At 39.7% G+C, this 16,463-nt stretch overlaps 2 protein-coding genes across 2 annotated transcripts; one reads left to right on the top strand and one right to left on the bottom strand.

Annotated features, from left to right (window-relative positions):
- Window positions 1–909: 909 nt before the first annotated feature.
- Window positions 910–9,275, top strand: LOC117268809 (C-signal-like). Its single transcript, XM_033645507.2, has 6 exons — window positions 910–1,098; window positions 6,561–6,615; window positions 6,744–6,931; window positions 7,023–7,184; window positions 7,322–7,432; window positions 9,090–9,275. Exons 1-6 carry the CDS (start codon window positions 955–957, stop codon window positions 9,201–9,203), a joined length of 774 nt encoding a protein of 257 aa, XP_033501398.1. The 5' UTR covers window positions 910–954; the 3' UTR covers window positions 9,204–9,275.
- On the bottom strand, window positions 9,254–15,189 carry LOC117268808 (E3 ubiquitin-protein ligase TRIM35). Its single transcript, XM_033645505.2, has 6 exons — window positions 14,513–15,189; window positions 14,140–14,235; window positions 11,838–12,068; window positions 11,734–11,756; window positions 11,528–11,646; window positions 9,254–9,944 (listed from the first exon to the last, which is right to left on the bottom strand). Exons 1-6 carry the CDS (start codon window positions 15,062–15,064, stop codon window positions 9,385–9,387), a joined length of 1,581 nt encoding a protein of 526 aa, XP_033501396.1. The 5' UTR covers window positions 15,065–15,189; the 3' UTR covers window positions 9,254–9,384.
- Window positions 15,190–16,463: the final 1,274 nt, after the last annotated feature.

The raw sequence follows: 16,463 nt of genomic DNA, 5'->3' as shown, positions 1-16,463 counted from the left end.
GACATGCTGTGGTCAGACAGTGAGGTAGTCATGACTTAGGATACAGCGTACGGAGCTTTTTCACTTGAAGGCAGGGCTGGATGTTGTTGAAAGCCCCAGAGGATTCCAAGAACATGACCCTCGCAGTGCTTCCCTGCTTCTATAGAGGGCTTTGTGGGTCAGAAAGATGACACTGGCTGTTAGTTCACCCCCCCCCCCCCCCCCCCCCCCCCTTGTGTGGTGTATTGTTACTTTTTTATTGTAGCGTAGCATGTGCCCTATATTCGTGTAGTTATCATATTGTGCAATGTCAGCTGGTGTGTGACTAGTCCACACCTGCCCAGGGAAAGATCCAGTCAGTTTTGAGTATATGTTGTGTTATTTCAATATAGTTAATAAATTGAGCCAAAGGCAAGGTTGTCTTAGGCTAATCATTGCACTGTTTGCATATGACAGTACATCTGGTTTGCAAATGTGCTCAAGTTCCCCATCAATGAGTTACAAAGATCAAAGTCTAACATGACTCAGCATGTGTAAACTGTTGGTTAACTTGTGTCTTTGACTAGAAGTCAGCTCACTAGACAGTTTCTTTTATGTTTGTCATCAGGAAGTCCTTCACTGTGTGAGAGTTGCTTTGCACTCTTGTTCTTGGAGCTTTAAAAAGCAAACACTAATTACACTCCCTCTTTTCATCTAGTATATTTCAATGTTATGACCATATTTTTTAGTATGTTTGTTATCTTTCATTTCTGGCAACACTACATTCTCTCAGTATGTGTGCTAAGTTCTACACATGCCTGACTTATCACAGTGACTTGCACAGTTATTGAGGTGGAGCCAAGAAGCAGAGGATGGGATATCCTAAACAAACTGCCACATGAGAACGTGGGAGTGGCCAGGCTAAAAGCACTGAGGCTTATATAAGAGCTCAGAGAGCTCAGCGCACAGAGAACTGTGTAAACTGAGGCAGAGGAAATGGCGGCTAAACCAGTCAGCGTGCTTATCACAGGAGCAAACAGAGGCCTGGGCCTGGAGATGGTTAAGCAAATGGTGGAGTCCCCCCGTCCATTGAGAAAGCTGTTTGCCTGTTGCAGGGACCCAGATGGACCCAGGGCTGAGGTGAGATTCTGTACTTCCTCTGTGACTTATTGAAGTCTTCAACAAATAACAGAACAGACAACACCAAAAAGTTGCAGTGATTGAAACCCTGCACAGATAAAGGCAGTGGTGGGAAAAGTAATCAGATAGTTCTCCTTAAAACGTAGCAATACCTGATAAACTACTTAAACTGGTCAATACTATGCAGGATTGCCAGTTACTGATTGTACACATGCTCTCCTGCAAAAATTTACGTTAAAGCCAACCCTAAATCCACTCTTGTTTGACATTTCATCTGTGGTTCTTGGATGCTGCCTGCTGCTTACAGTCTCACACCTGGATGCTGCCTTTTCATAAAGCCCCAACCTCACCTGAGCAGGGTGGGGGTACACGCCTATAAACATCCCAAACACAGAAAATAAGAAAATACAGGCAGAAGACAGTCTGTGCAGAAAATAGGACAGCCACACACCTCTAATGGGCGATCAGTGATGAATGAAAACAGTGACACTTCCAGGGTGGAGCTAGCACAAAGGTCACGGTATCTTACTAAACGGACAACCTGAGGCATCCGTTGGTACCATACTGGCATAACTTGTTGGTAAGAGAACTAAACAATGCCCCAAAGTTTGGCTAAATTTTGGCGAGGTAACAACATGGCCTTTTACAAAGGGTCCCTTTAACTCTCACCTCAAGATATCTGAATGAAAATGTGTTGTATGGGTACCAAATAGTATCCGTATTAGCCAATATGGGCTTTAAAATGAACTATCAGAAAGAGTCAACATGCTTTTTCTTATTTTGCATAAGGAATGAATGTTACATACACTGAAAGCTTTGTATTTAATGTCTCCATCTGCTGGTGGGCCATCATGATAAGAGTATGCATGCATGCACTTTTTTTTTTATCACATGTTGGACGACATACTATACTGTGATATTTTTCATCACATTTTGATAACATATTATACTATGACTTTTTTTTCATGCTTTTTTGACAACATACTATACTATGACTTTTTTCTCACATTTTGACAACATACTATACTATGACTTTTTTCATGACTGTGGACGACATACTATAATATGACCTTTTTTTCATGATTTTGGACAACATACTATACTATGACTTTTTTCTCATGATTTTGGACGACATACTATACTATGACTTTTATAAATTATTTTGGACGACATACTACACTATGACTTTTTTAGATGATTTTGGACGACATACTATACTATGACTTTTTTCTCATGACTTTGGACGACATACTATACTATGACTTTTTTTTCATAATTTTGGACAACATACCATACTATACTATGACTTTTATAAATTATTTTGGACGACATACTATACTATGATTTTTTTTTCATAATTTTGGACGACATACTATACGATGACTTTTTTTTCATAATTTTGGACAACATACTATAATATGACTTTTATAAATTATTTTGGACGACATACTATACTATGACTTTTTTTTCATAATTTTGGACGACATACTATACTATGACTTTTTTCTCATGACTTTGGACGACATACTATACTATGACTTTTTTCTCATAATTTTGGACAACATACTATACTATGACTTTTTTCTCATGATTTTGGACAACATACTATACTATGACTTTTATAAATTATTTTGGACAACATACTATACTATGACTTTTTTTTCATAATTTTGGACAACATACTATACTATGACTTTTGTAAATTATTTTGGACGACATACTATACTATGACTTTTTTTCATAATTTTGGACAACATACTATACTATGACTTTTTTTCATGATTTTGGACGACATACTATACTATCACTTTTTTCTCATAATTTTGGACAACATACTATAATATGACTTTTATAAATTATTTTGGACGACATACTACACTATGACTTTTTTTCATGGTTTTGGACGACATACTATACTATGACTTTTTTCATGATTTTGGACGTCATAATATACTATGACTTTTTTCTCATGATTTTGGACGACATACTATACTATAACTTTTTTTTCATAATTTTGGACAACATACTCTACTATGTCTTTTGTAAATTATTTTGGACGACATACTATACTATGACTTTTTTTCATGGTTGTGGACGACATACTATACTATGACATTTTTTCATGATTGTGGACGACATAGTATACTATAACTTTTTTTCATGATTGTGAACAACATACTATACTATAACTTTTTTTCATGATTCTGGATGGCATACCATACCATGACTTTTTTTTCATGATTTTGGACGACATACTACACTATAACTTTTTTTTCATGATTTTGGATGGCATACTATACTATGACTTTTTTTCATTATTTTGGACCACATACTATACTATGACTTTTTTCTCATGATTTTGGACGACATACTATACTATGACTTTTTTCTCATGATTTTGGACGACATACTATAGTATGACTTTTTTCACGATGTGGACGACATACTATACTATGACCTTTTTTCATAATTTTGGGCGACATACTATAGTATGAAATTTTTTCATGATTTTGGACGACATACTATAGTATGACTTTTTTCATGATTGTGGATGACATACTATACTATAACTTTTTTTCATGATTGTGAACAACATACTATACTATAACTTTTTTTCATGATTCTGGATGGCATACTATACCATGACTTTTTTTCATGATTTTGGACGACATACTACACTATTAACTTTTTTTCATGATTTTGGATGGCATACTATACTATGACTTTTTTTCATGATTTTGGACGACATACTATACTATGAGTTTTTTTCATGATTGTGGAGGACATACTATAGTATGACTTTTTTCATGATTGTGGACGACATAGTATACTATGACTTTTATTTTGTGATTTTGGATGACATACTATACTATAACTTTTTTCTTGATTGTGAACAACATACTATACTATAACTTCTTTTCATGATTTTGGACAACATACTATACTATGACTTTTTTTCATCATTTTGGACGACATACTATACTATGACTTTTTTTCATGATTTTGGACGACATACTATACTTTGACTTTTATTTTGTGATTTTGGACGACATACTATAGTATGACTTTTTTTCATGATTGTGGACAACATATTATACTATGACTTTTATTTTGTGATTTTGGACAACATACTATATACCATGACTTTTTTTTCATGATTTTGGATGACATACTATACTATGACTTTTTTCATTATTTTGGACCACATACTATACTATGACTTTTTTCTCATGATCTTGGACAACATACTATACCATGACTTTTTTTTCATGATTTTGGATGACATACTATACTATGACTTTTTTCATTAATTTGGACCACATACTATACTATGACTTTTTTCTCATGATCTTGGACAACATATTATACTATGACTTTTATTTTGTGATTTTGGACAACATACTATACCATGACTTTTTTTTCATGATTTTGGATGACATACTATACTATGATTTTTTTCATTATTTTGGACCACATTCTATACTATGACTTTTTTCTCATGATCTTGGACAACATACTATACTATGACTTTTTTAGATGATTTTGGGAAACATACTATACTATGACTTTTTTCATGATTTTGGGCAACATACTATACTATGACTTTTTCATGATTGTGGACCACATTCTATGCCATGATGTTTTTACATGATTTTGGATGACATACTATACTATTGCTTTTTTTTCCCATGATTTTGAACGACATACTATACCATGTCTTTTATAAATTATTTTGGACGACATACTATAGTATAACTTTTTTCAGAATTTTGGACAACATACTATAATATGACTTTTATAAATTATTTTGGATGACATACTACACTATGACATTTTTACATGATTTTTGACGACATACTCTACTATGACATTTTTACGTGATTTTTGGACAACATACTATACTATGACTTTTTTACATGATTTTGGACGACATACTATACTATGACTTTTTTTCTCTCATTTTGATGACGTACTATACTGGGATTTATCGATATCGGTATCACTTATCAGTCAAATGAGTTTTTACATATATGCATATCAGATATCGGCAAAAAATCCAATATTGTGCATCCCTACCTTCAGCTTGAGGAGGCTTGTTCCCATAAGTACAGTGCCCTCCAAAAGTATTGGAACAGTGAGGCCAATTCCTTTATTTTTGTTGTAGACTGAAAATATAGGCAAAACCTATCATACCCAATCTGAAACTGAGCTCAGACATTCAGTGCTAATTTATTGTTTGAATAATCAATGTAAATGGGAGACACCTGGGCAACAAAACACACCTGTCAGTCACATGTTCCAATACTTTTGCTCTCATGAAAAATGGGTGGGTTCAAAAAAAAGGTGCTATCTTCTAAGTTGTGTATCAGATCCAGATGTAAATACCTGGAAATAAAAGCTGAAATGTTGATCTCTTGTCTCATATTCATCTTTTGATGTCAAACCCAAATGTTTTCAGTCTACAACAAAAGTAAACGAATTGGACTCACTGTTCCAATACTTTTGGAGGGCACTGTATCTTGGTCCTTACAGTCAATGTGCTCTTTCAAATGAATGCCTCAACTCTCATACTGCATAGTTTTCAACTAGACTTTAACAGCATAATGAAATTCCTGAAATTCCACCTCAAGATTTTCAATGGCCTCACTGGAACACCAATGTAAAAAAAAAAAAAATAAAATCTGGGAGCACCACTGATTAAGAGGGATTACTTCTGTATGAGTCTACATTGTTTTGTAGGAAAATCCTGCATAGTATATCTTTAAGTAAAGTTGTGAATGCCCTAAATTGTAGTCAAACTAACAATGCCATGTCACACGGGTCTGAAACTAAATAATGAAATGGCTGATAAGATTAACATCAGTGAACAGGACAGGAGAGAGGCCATTTAGGCAGTGGTAATGAGAGGTAAGGTAAATCTGGCATATGCTCATGCGCTGATGGGAGGGGTGGTTTTTTTTGGGTGAGTTCAAATATCAGTAGTCTTTCTCAAGAATCCCTGGCTACACATTTAATCTACCAACAGTAAAACACTCTACTTATGTAGAATGGCCCATTTTAGAAACATATATATTACTGGATTATGACTAGTGATGCATTAATGTTTTCATCATTTTAAGTTGCAGCAGGTAAAGGGGGGATTTAACTACTTTGTATAGTGCTTGGTAGTTTAACCTGTAATGATATGCATCATAATGCATTACCTGATTTATATTTTCTATTGATAATCTAAATCTGCAATGTAGTAAAAAATGTACAATATTTGTCTCCAATATGTAGTGGAGCATAAGTATAAAGAAGAAATACCCAAGTAAAATGCAAGTATCTTCAAACTGTACAATACGTTAATTACCATGTACTTGGATAACTCTCTACCACTGGATAAAAAGTGAGCACAAGTGATCAACAGTGTGTGGGATTCTTTACTGAATTACAAACATGTCTTCTCTGTATATTAACAGGCCTTACAAACACTGGCAAAGAAGCATCCTGACATCATCTCCATTATCCGTCTGGGTACAAGCTCTCTCATCCTGTTTCCATGTCCAGGCCTCGACTCTATGAACAGTGCAGAGCTCTGATATTTATCTGACTGTCTGCTACTGATCACCGCTGATGTTCCACTTTCTTTCTCTCTCTGTCAGACGCCAGTGACCTTTGTAGCATTAAACAGTGTGCCCAGCAGGTGGGCTCTCTGTTGGGGACGGGTGGTCTGAACCTGCTGATTAACAACGCAGGCATCCTCGCCAAAGCTACCCTACAGGAAACTACAACCGAGGACATGCAGAGTTCCTTCAACACCAACGTCATGGGCCCTATGTACATCCTTAAAGTGAGAAACAGGACAACCACAAACACAGAACTTTAATGGTGTACAATGAAAGTTTCCTCTTGTTGACTCTCTTTTTGGTGGTCATCATTAGGAGTTCCTGCCTCATCTTCGTGCAGCAGCGAAGGCCAGTGGGATGTCAGGGATGTCCACCAGCAAAGCAGCCGTCGTCAACATCAGCTCAACTTTGGGTTCAATGGAATTTGTAAAACACTCATACGTTAGTTTCCCTGCTGTCGCCTACCGCATCAGCAAGGTGAGTGACATCCTGCTAACACTGTGACCTGCTACTCAAAGGTCTCATCTTACATTTGTTAAGTGGAAAAGTTCAATCACCTATCACCTAGTTGCTCTGTCTGTCCATTACTTTTCCTCTCTCTCTTCTCCTCTCAGGCAGGTTTGAACATGCTGACACTGTGTGCTGCAGAGGAGCTGCAGAAGGATGAGATCCTGTTTTCTCTGCTGCACCCTGGCTGGGTGCGCACCGACATGGGTGGAAAGGATGTGAGTCAGCAGATTTCATATACGGGAAACAATCAAACAATGTAGAGGAACCAGTCCACTCTGAATCATGGTTTACTTTATTAAAGACGCCCTCCAATGAGAATCAAGACTTTAATCTTGTGAAAATGTCCGTGTGGTGTTTTTTATATGCTACAAGCATGATTGAAATAAGCTGTCAAGGCCATGAGCATTTTCCCCTTGAGACTGCAGTCACACAAGCCCCTTTTACACTGCTTCTTAAGGTAGGGGTTTCACGCTGTTATTCTGCCTCACTGTTCTGCATAAAAGGTACAATCGCAGTCTTGTCTCTGACCTGGGAAGAGAAGTAGTAACAGCGCTGAAATGACTTCTGTATCAGGACAGCTGGCAGGACGGGATCATGGGCAGCAGGAGTGTGACATTTTGGTGACGTGTTATGCCACTGCAGTGGATATAAAAAGTAGCTGATAGCAGTTAGCGACTAACTCAAAGAACAGCAGACGAAAATGTCTGCAAATTAGGAAAACAATGAGGTCTTGGAACTCCTTACACTCTGAGTAGAGGACAAGACCAGCTGCCATATAACAGGGATGGTAAATGATTGGTATAGCCATTTTATGCCATTGTCATTGTTTGGAAAGCACTGCCAATGCACTACACTAGAGACCAACACTGTTAACGTACATGTCTCACCTGTCATGCCTCTATTGATTCGTCCATGCCAGCATGTTATCTAAAATACACACTAAGCCACCCTCTTTGGTGCTGAGTAAATACACAAAGGCAGCATGAATAAGCAACTTCGTAGCGGCTCTATAGTGTGATTTCTTTGTAAAAGGGGCTACAGATTCAGACCAAGCCCCCAGTGGAATTTCAATTTCCAGGTCCATCACGTGATGCCATGGGGCCCAAATGACTTTGTCCCATTAACTTAAATTGAGAAAGAAATGTTAACAAATCAGTTAATATGTACCAGTATACCATTTTAATCTACATTCAAGTTAGCATAGTGCTAAAGCTGAAGTAAGCTGCTTGGCTGGCGGAGGTTAGATCACTTGTTTAAGGAACAAATCCCATCAAACTGCAAGGTAGAGCTCTCCATATCATTAGCATAATGCTAAGGTGAAATAAGGGGTATTAGAGGAGAATCCAGGCGTAGCTATGTATCAGCATTTTGCAAGCCTAGTTGTACTATTTTGCAGAGACATGTATTTACAGTATGTAATATAATTAGGTAATAACAATGTGATGAGGAAATGTATTTTAATTGCCGCTAATCTGCCATTAGCATTGGCTTCTTTAGCCAAAAGGAAGACTTAAATTGCCTGGTATCAGACAGAATTGTCAACTTGTTTCACTCCCTTCCCATCAGTCTGATATTGCGTCCATTTTAACTGATTTCTGTGGGAGAGGGGATTCGATTTTCCCTAGCCAATCATTAGAGACCAAAGGATCTGCTTGAATGAGAGAGAAAACCATTTAGATCAGACTTAGAAAATGGATCACCATTATTAAATTTTTTTTCCACACTTGCCTCTCTGGGCTTCTGTAGACATTCAAAAATGCTGTCAAGTCTACAACTGGTCTGTTGGTAGAAACATTAGACCCTTAATTAAGAGTGAGGAGAATTGACCTCCTTTGCCAGCCTTCATGTACACTGTGTGTTTCTGACCACCAGGGGGAGATTGATGCTCCGGAGAGTGTGCAGGGGATGCTTAGTGTGATGGCCTCCCTGACTGAGAAGAAGAACGGAGCCTTCCTGGATTACAAGGGCGATACCGTACCCTGGTAGTTTTAAACAACTGCTTCATAAAATGATGTCAGTCACTAAATGAACCCATGTGAAATAAACCATTAGTTTTAATTATGTTGCTTGTATCTCATTTTACACACAAAAACGCTCTTAAATGATTTAATACACACTTCTGTAATTTCTTAAATTTTCAATATGTCCTTTGTAAGGTGTTTTTAAATCACCATGTGGCACTGTTCCACACAGCCACCTTTGCAGGGCAGATCTTAAGTGGGTTGGGGTTATTCCCATTGATGTTGGCTCCAGGGCAGAAGAAGGGATACATCGTCTCAGTGAAGACGTCATTAAAGGTGTAAATGGGCATCATGCTGATGGGGTTGGAAAAGGTTACCTCCCCAGAGTCGTAGTCCAGCTGCACCCTGACTCGGGTCAGCTCTCCCTGCGGATGCAGCGGGATACTGGGCCTAGTCATGGCCGAGTACTCACCCTCGTAGTGCGAGATCATCCAAAACCCGCCCTCAGGGCAGCCTGATATGCGGCCTTTCCTATCAATGGACTCCTTGACCACCCCAAGCATCCAGTCCGCCTTGTCGCCCACCTCTACCTCCCAGGCGTGGCGGCCTGATGTAAAGCCCTCTGAGCCAAGTATGAACACAAAGTGGCCAAAACGTTCCGGATTGTCTGGGAGCTTCTGGAGGCATCCGCTGTTGGCGACACGGGTCAGGTCGGTGGAGAGGGACAACCAGGAGTAGGCAGTGTTGGGGTCAAGGGTGATGGGTGCTGAGAGGGAAAGACAAAAAAAGGAAATTAATTCCTCTTAAAATTCAAGACACACTGCTTTATTAAAGTACAACAAAACAAAAAGGTTCCAAAAGGATTATTGCTGAAGGGCCAAGGTTCCAGCCACAATCAGGGTGGGTCAGTGCTACTGCTCGCTGTATGTGCTTATGCCCTGCTCACTCACACACACTCATTCTCAATAACTAACTGTCCGGCATTGGTGATTCATATTATGATGGCATATTTATCATGAATACAGTCCATCTGATGCTCATTTTGTTAATGTTTTTTTCCATTTCGTCACTACTAGAAATGCAGCTGTAGCCAGTATCTCACAATCACTGTCCTCATTCATATTTTAAGAAGCTACAAATTATATTCAGCCACAAAATAGGCCTAAAAAGCTGGAAGTACAGAGAGTTGTTGCATAGAGATGATACACTATCTCATGTAGTTGCATTGGTGTGACCCAGCAGGTTTTTAGAACGTTGCACAACAGTGCATTGCAGGTAGTTACCTGTTCAACTCGTCTCATCGCAAATCTCTGGTCTGAGCTGGGCTAACCTTTTCATCCAAAGAATCTTTGTTGAAAGAAGAGTTCTTTAAAGATTGTTGAAACCGTGGGTGTTAAAAGATCCTCACCCTCCAATATTTACATGTAAGTATCTAAAAATCCCCTTAATCAATTCATCACTTGTGTTCTGTCATAGTGGATATCTTTACCATATCTTACAAGTACCAGGGTGTTCACCTGAACAATAAACCGGACTGGACAGAAAACATCAATGTACTGTATAAGAGAGAACAGAGCAGACTCTATCTGCTAAGGAGACTGAGGTCTTTTGGAGTACAGGGGGAACTCCTGAGGACCTTTTCTGACTGCGATGCTCTCTTGAACCAGTGGACGTGGTGGCAGAAAGGAGAATGATGGCCAAGCTATCATCCCTTCTGGACAACATGCCCCACCCCACGGAGGACACTCTGACAACACTGGGCAGCTCCTTCAGTGACCGGCTGCTACACCAGTGATAAATGAGGGAGAAATACCTCAGGTCCTTCCTGCTGTTGTCAGACTATACAACCAACACTGCTCCCGGCAATATCTACACTTGATATGTGCAATAATGTAAATTCTGCAATTCAGCTTGTCTATTTATTATAGCTTGCTTTTATTTTTTTATTGTTTAGTACATGCTAGACTGTGCAACGTCTCTAGAATTTTTTTTTGTTAGTTACAGTTATATAAAAATTCACCTCCTGTGCAGTTGTCATGAATGGATAAATTAGCTGTAGTGACTAAAACCCATTTTGTTTTTTTGTATCAGGCTGTAAACACTTTTTATTTTTGCTATAAAGTTGGGCATTTTAACATGCGGCTCTAAGGGGATTGATTTGCTTTTGAAGCCTGCCTCAAGTGGCCATATGAGGAACTGCGGGTTTTGCTACTTTCCATGATTTCATTCTTCAACCCCAGACGTTGCTGCATGTTTAACACCTGTTACAAAGAACTACGCTGACTTGAATCACAAAAGTATATTTGACATGTTTCCAAACATCACACACAGAGTCAAGTGAGCGCTTACTGTACTGGACCAGCTCCACCATCTTCTCCCACACATGGTACTTGAGGGAACCGATGTGCTCGGCCACATTTATAAGAGCACCTGACACTTTTTCTGGATTGTTCGGTGGGATCTGTGCTCTGTGAGAAGAGAATCACACACATCAGCCTACCAACATAAAACAATCTGGTACACAGAACAGATGCAGAACATTAAAAAACTGTTACCTTTTCTTTGTGTTGGCGTAATTCTGAAACCAAAAGAGAAAGAGAATTTTACAGACTGTAAGCATGGTCAAATGAATTCAGAGAAAAAAGGTATAAACACTTACCTTCAGGAAGAGAGCATCGCTGGAAGCAATCTCATTCTCAATGGCAATGACGGCGTGAGAGAAGGTGAGGATACCTCTGGTGATGCTCTCTGACTTCTTCTTCACCATCTCTTTCTTCTCCTCATCCTCCTGCCGCAGGGCAGCCAGTCGAGCTGTCTCTTCCCTCTGCAGAAACTCCCGCAGCTGCTCAAAGTCCTCTTTGATCTGCTTTTCTGTGGCCTGAGTCTGGTTCTGGCAAACATGGAAATAAGGCTTAACATGAAAATACAGTGAGTGCACAATAATGTGACTGATGCTGAGTTGTAGTCTGTTGTGATATTCTATTTTTATATTGGCCTCTGTTAACATCTCTGAGGAGTATTACCATTACTTAGATTTAACACACCTGTGTACATCTTAAAAAACAAGTCTTTAATATTTTGTACATTAAATGTTGTCTAAGGCCGTAAAACAAAAAGAAAATCACTATAATATCCTTCTATAACCCTGCAGTTTCCATTTCCCTGCATTTGTTATCTCTAAAAGCATCACTATGATAAAACCTGTTTGATTTTATCACTTCTCCCTCATTTTGTCACAGTATTCCTCAGTTCAGTTACCAGAAGAAAATGTTGGCATTGTACATTTCTGACAGACCACTGCAGACTGCTGAAAACATTCATGGGCACTTTTATGTGCCATCCAGTGGTAGGAAGGGTACAATACATGAATCTGTGTAAAAACAATATGGCAGCCATCTCTGCAAGGTCAGTCTGGCAACAAATTTTAGCAACAGTAATGCTAAGACACTGTTAATTAAGAAGTACTTGTTTGGAGACATTGGGACTTTATCATAGTTTAATTTGAGGACATTGGGACTTAACTGTCTTTGATAATGTCTAGTTTTTTATACGTTTCGGGTACTACTGATCCCAAATAGCTAGGAGAATTTAAAAATGCATACCAAACAAAAGTTCAGGTCTCAGGAGAATAGTGTCACAAAAAGCAGTTGTTTTTATGCCTTCACGGTGGCGATAGCCGTAGGTACTAAGTTCTTGGGTTGTCCATTTATCCATCCCATTCTTGAGAAAGCAATATCTCTCTCTTGGGGAAATTTCTTCAAATTTGGCACCAACATCCACTTGGACAAAACAATGAACTTATAAGGTTTTGGTGGGCAAAGGTCACTGTGAACGCGACACCTCAAGAACACCCTTAGGGAATTTCTTCAAATCTGGCACAAATGTTCACTTGGATTTAGCAATGACCTGATTAAAATTTGGCGGTCAAAGGTCAAGGTCACTGTAACCTCATGTCCATCTCATTCCTGTTAATGAAATATATAAAGATTGTCTAAGGAAGTTTTCTAAAATTTGGCACAAACACCCACTTCACTCAAAGGTAAAGGTCACGGTGACCTGACAAAACATGTTTTTCGCCATAAATAAATAATTCATATGCTAATTACAGCAAAATTTCTAATAGGATATAATGATAAAGTGATGACATTTTTTTATCCAAAAGGTCAACTTCAATGTGACACTGTTCTGCAAACACTTATGGCCATTACTCGGTGTCATCTCAGGAACAGACGGGGAGACATTTGGTCAGATACACCAGTCTTGGGTGTCCGTCTTGAAACCATGCTCATTGTAAAGATCTTCTGTGTTGCCGAGGAGAAAATGTGTGTGATGCACCCATGTTTTCACAGACATGGATGTAAACTGTAAGTGCAAGCAGTTGTTTTTACCAATACATCTCTTCGTTTTTTTGCCAAGATATTGCCACTAAAAGTGGGCATTTCAAGCAAAAACATAATTTTTTCCTAACCATAAGCAAGTGATTTTTGTACCTAAACCTAACCATGTTAACCACAGAATTGTTAAAATATAAAGAAATGTAAAGTTTTAAAATGTCTGCAACATAATAACCTTCATATGTAACACATCTGTGGTTTGGAGAAATGTACAATGCCAACATTTTTTCAGGCAGTTGAATATACTTAATTTTAGGGCCTCTAGTTCTGAGTTTAGCAAACAATCAGAATTCGAAAACCCCTCCTAAAGGTGTCATATTTGCAACTTTGTGTTCTTGTTTTTGAAATAAATAGTAAAAAGCACATCCTGTAGCTCTGACTGTTCAGCCCAAACAACACTTAGACTCAGCTTGATAACTTGTACCCTAAAAACAAACTGGTTGGCTCTTCCAACACCTTGACTGACATGTTTACACACTAACAGTGGGTGGCTCAACTTCAGTCACAGGCATGTCAGCGGTCATGCTGGTGCCTTCTTGTTTCATGGAACTCTGTGTTTATTGATACCTTGATGTGCACAGTTGTGTCATCACACTCCTGCTTGGCTTCATACAGGCAACGCAGGTTCTTCTTCAGAGGAATCACATCATTCTTCAGCTCTGCCTACACGGTGAGGGTAGAGAAAGTGCCAGAATGTCAGACAAAATGTAGTGGGTAATTACATTTGGGAGCTGAAAATGATCAGTTTGACACAGACTAAAATGTTTCTGATGTTTCTGACTTTGCACAGAAGGGAGGTCAGATGTAACTACTTTGCTTAATTTCACTGCAGTGGTGTGGAATTTGGTTTACAAATGGATTACAGCCTTCAGTGAATTTCTAACAATGATTGAAGACATGAGTGTTTAAAAGCATAACAGACAAAGCAAGAACACATTACCTTAAGGTCCTGAGCTGCCTCGTCTATGGGGCAGACTCGGTGTCCCTGGTGCTTCTTAGAGGTGTGACATATACAGCAGAGGACTTCAAAGTCATCCAGACAGAAGAGCTTGAGAACTTCCCCATGTGTGGCGCACTCCACCTCCACTATCCCTATCCCGTCTTGCCCTCCTGTCCCGTCAGCCCCTTCCCCTGTTCCAGCTGTTGCCGCCCTGCGATTCTGCTCCCTTAGGAAGGTGTCGGCCACGTTCTTCAGCGCCAGGCTGACCGTGGGCTCTGTCAGGGAGCACTTCCTCCTGCACACGGGACATTCGCGCCTGGCCTTCTTCTTGTTCCAGAACTGCTGCAGGCAGTCTCGGCAGAAGCTGTGGCTGCACTTGAGCACCACGGGCTCCTTGAAGATCTCACAACAGACAGGACAAGACAGCTCCTCTTCCAGCATGGAGCCCGAGCGCGAAGAAACGGCCCGCGGTCGAAGGGCAGAAGCCAACTTGGGACTCTGGAAGAAAGAAAGTTTTCCAGGCTGAGAGGAAGCACGTGGGCGCAGCGCCATGGCGGGTTCCTGTTGACGGGGGGCTGCTTTTATAGCTGAGGCTGTTTGTTTCAGAAAGAGCAGTTAGGAAGAAGCAGTGCTCCTCTCTGGCTTCTGTGTGAGTCCACAGGGCAATCTGGACACAGTTTATGAGCAACCAGGGTTATAGATCAACAGGGACTTGAAAAACAGGTTTGCTTCACTTGTAGTAAATACAGGACGTGTCGCCACCCCTCATCTGGTTCTCTGCTCTGTCAAACAGGGCAGACTCCAGCTGAGTCAAAAAGATGACATTTCCTTCTTTATGGAAAAATGTTGCTTGAAGTTTTCTGTAAGTTTTTTTAGTGGAAAAAAACAACAAATGCAGGAGGTGTAGAAGTAAGACACAAGAAGGTGAGCAGAATTCAAAACAGCTGCACAAACTTTCCTGCAAAAGGTATTTAGTGTTGAACTGGGGCACAGGCCTTGAGATGACCCCACTGAGCTTGACCAGCACTATCAAGTTTACTAACGTGTATCTCGTTACGCTACCTCTGATGGCCTGCTGACACTCAGAGTGATCTCTAGTTAGATGTCATATATATTTCAGGAGGACACAGGAGTGAGAAGAAACACAAACACACCAACGGGTGGTTTCTGTCAATGCTGGAAAACACTCCAGCAGATTGCAGCACTGTCTCTCCTTTTTAAAGGAGGACTTAGGTGTAGGATTTACGGGGATATATTGGCAGAAGTGGATTACAATATAATTAGTTTTTTTAGTTTTCTTTGGTGTATAATCACCTGAAAATAAGAATAATTGTGTTTTCGTTACCACAGAATGAGCTGGTTATATCTGCATGGGGAGTGGGTCCTCATCCACAGAGATCGTCATTTTGCACTGCCATTTCTCTACAGTAGTCCAGAACAGACACTGGTTTTAGATAGAGCCATCTGCATTTTTTGCCCACCTCCTAAATGTCCAGATCTGAAGTTATTAGAGAGAAAATGTGAGCACCATTTGCAGGTGGTGGGCTTGTGGCCCGTCTGCACCGTGCACCGTGCTAAACAAGGAGAAACACTGATTTTTAATGTGAACTGCTTTATTCAGCATTTGTACCAGTTCAAATCAGCTTGTCCGTTTGTTTTGAAGTGGAAGAGACCACTTTGTATAATTTGGCCGCCAGTAAAAACCTACTGGACAACGAAGAGTGAAGGAATCATAACCAGGAGAAGTTTCAGCTGGTTGCAATCTGCAATCCTCACCACTAGATGCCACTAAATCCCCTAAATCATACACATTGGATATTTCTCCATCCATCCATCCATCCATCCATCCATCCATCCATCTTCATCTGATTATTCGGGCTGGTTTGTTGGGGCAGCAGGCCGAGCAAAGCGCCTCAGACGTCCCTCTCCCCAGCAATGCTTTCCAGCTCCT

Source organism: Epinephelus lanceolatus, chromosome 18 (genome assembly GCF_041903045.1).
Source record: "Epinephelus lanceolatus isolate andai-2023 chromosome 18, ASM4190304v1, whole genome shotgun sequence".
NCBI lineage: Eukaryota > Metazoa > Chordata > Actinopteri > Perciformes > Serranidae > Epinephelus > Epinephelus lanceolatus.
The sequence above is the reverse complement of the archived record's forward strand: the minus strand, read 5'-3'. Positions and strand labels throughout refer to the sequence as shown.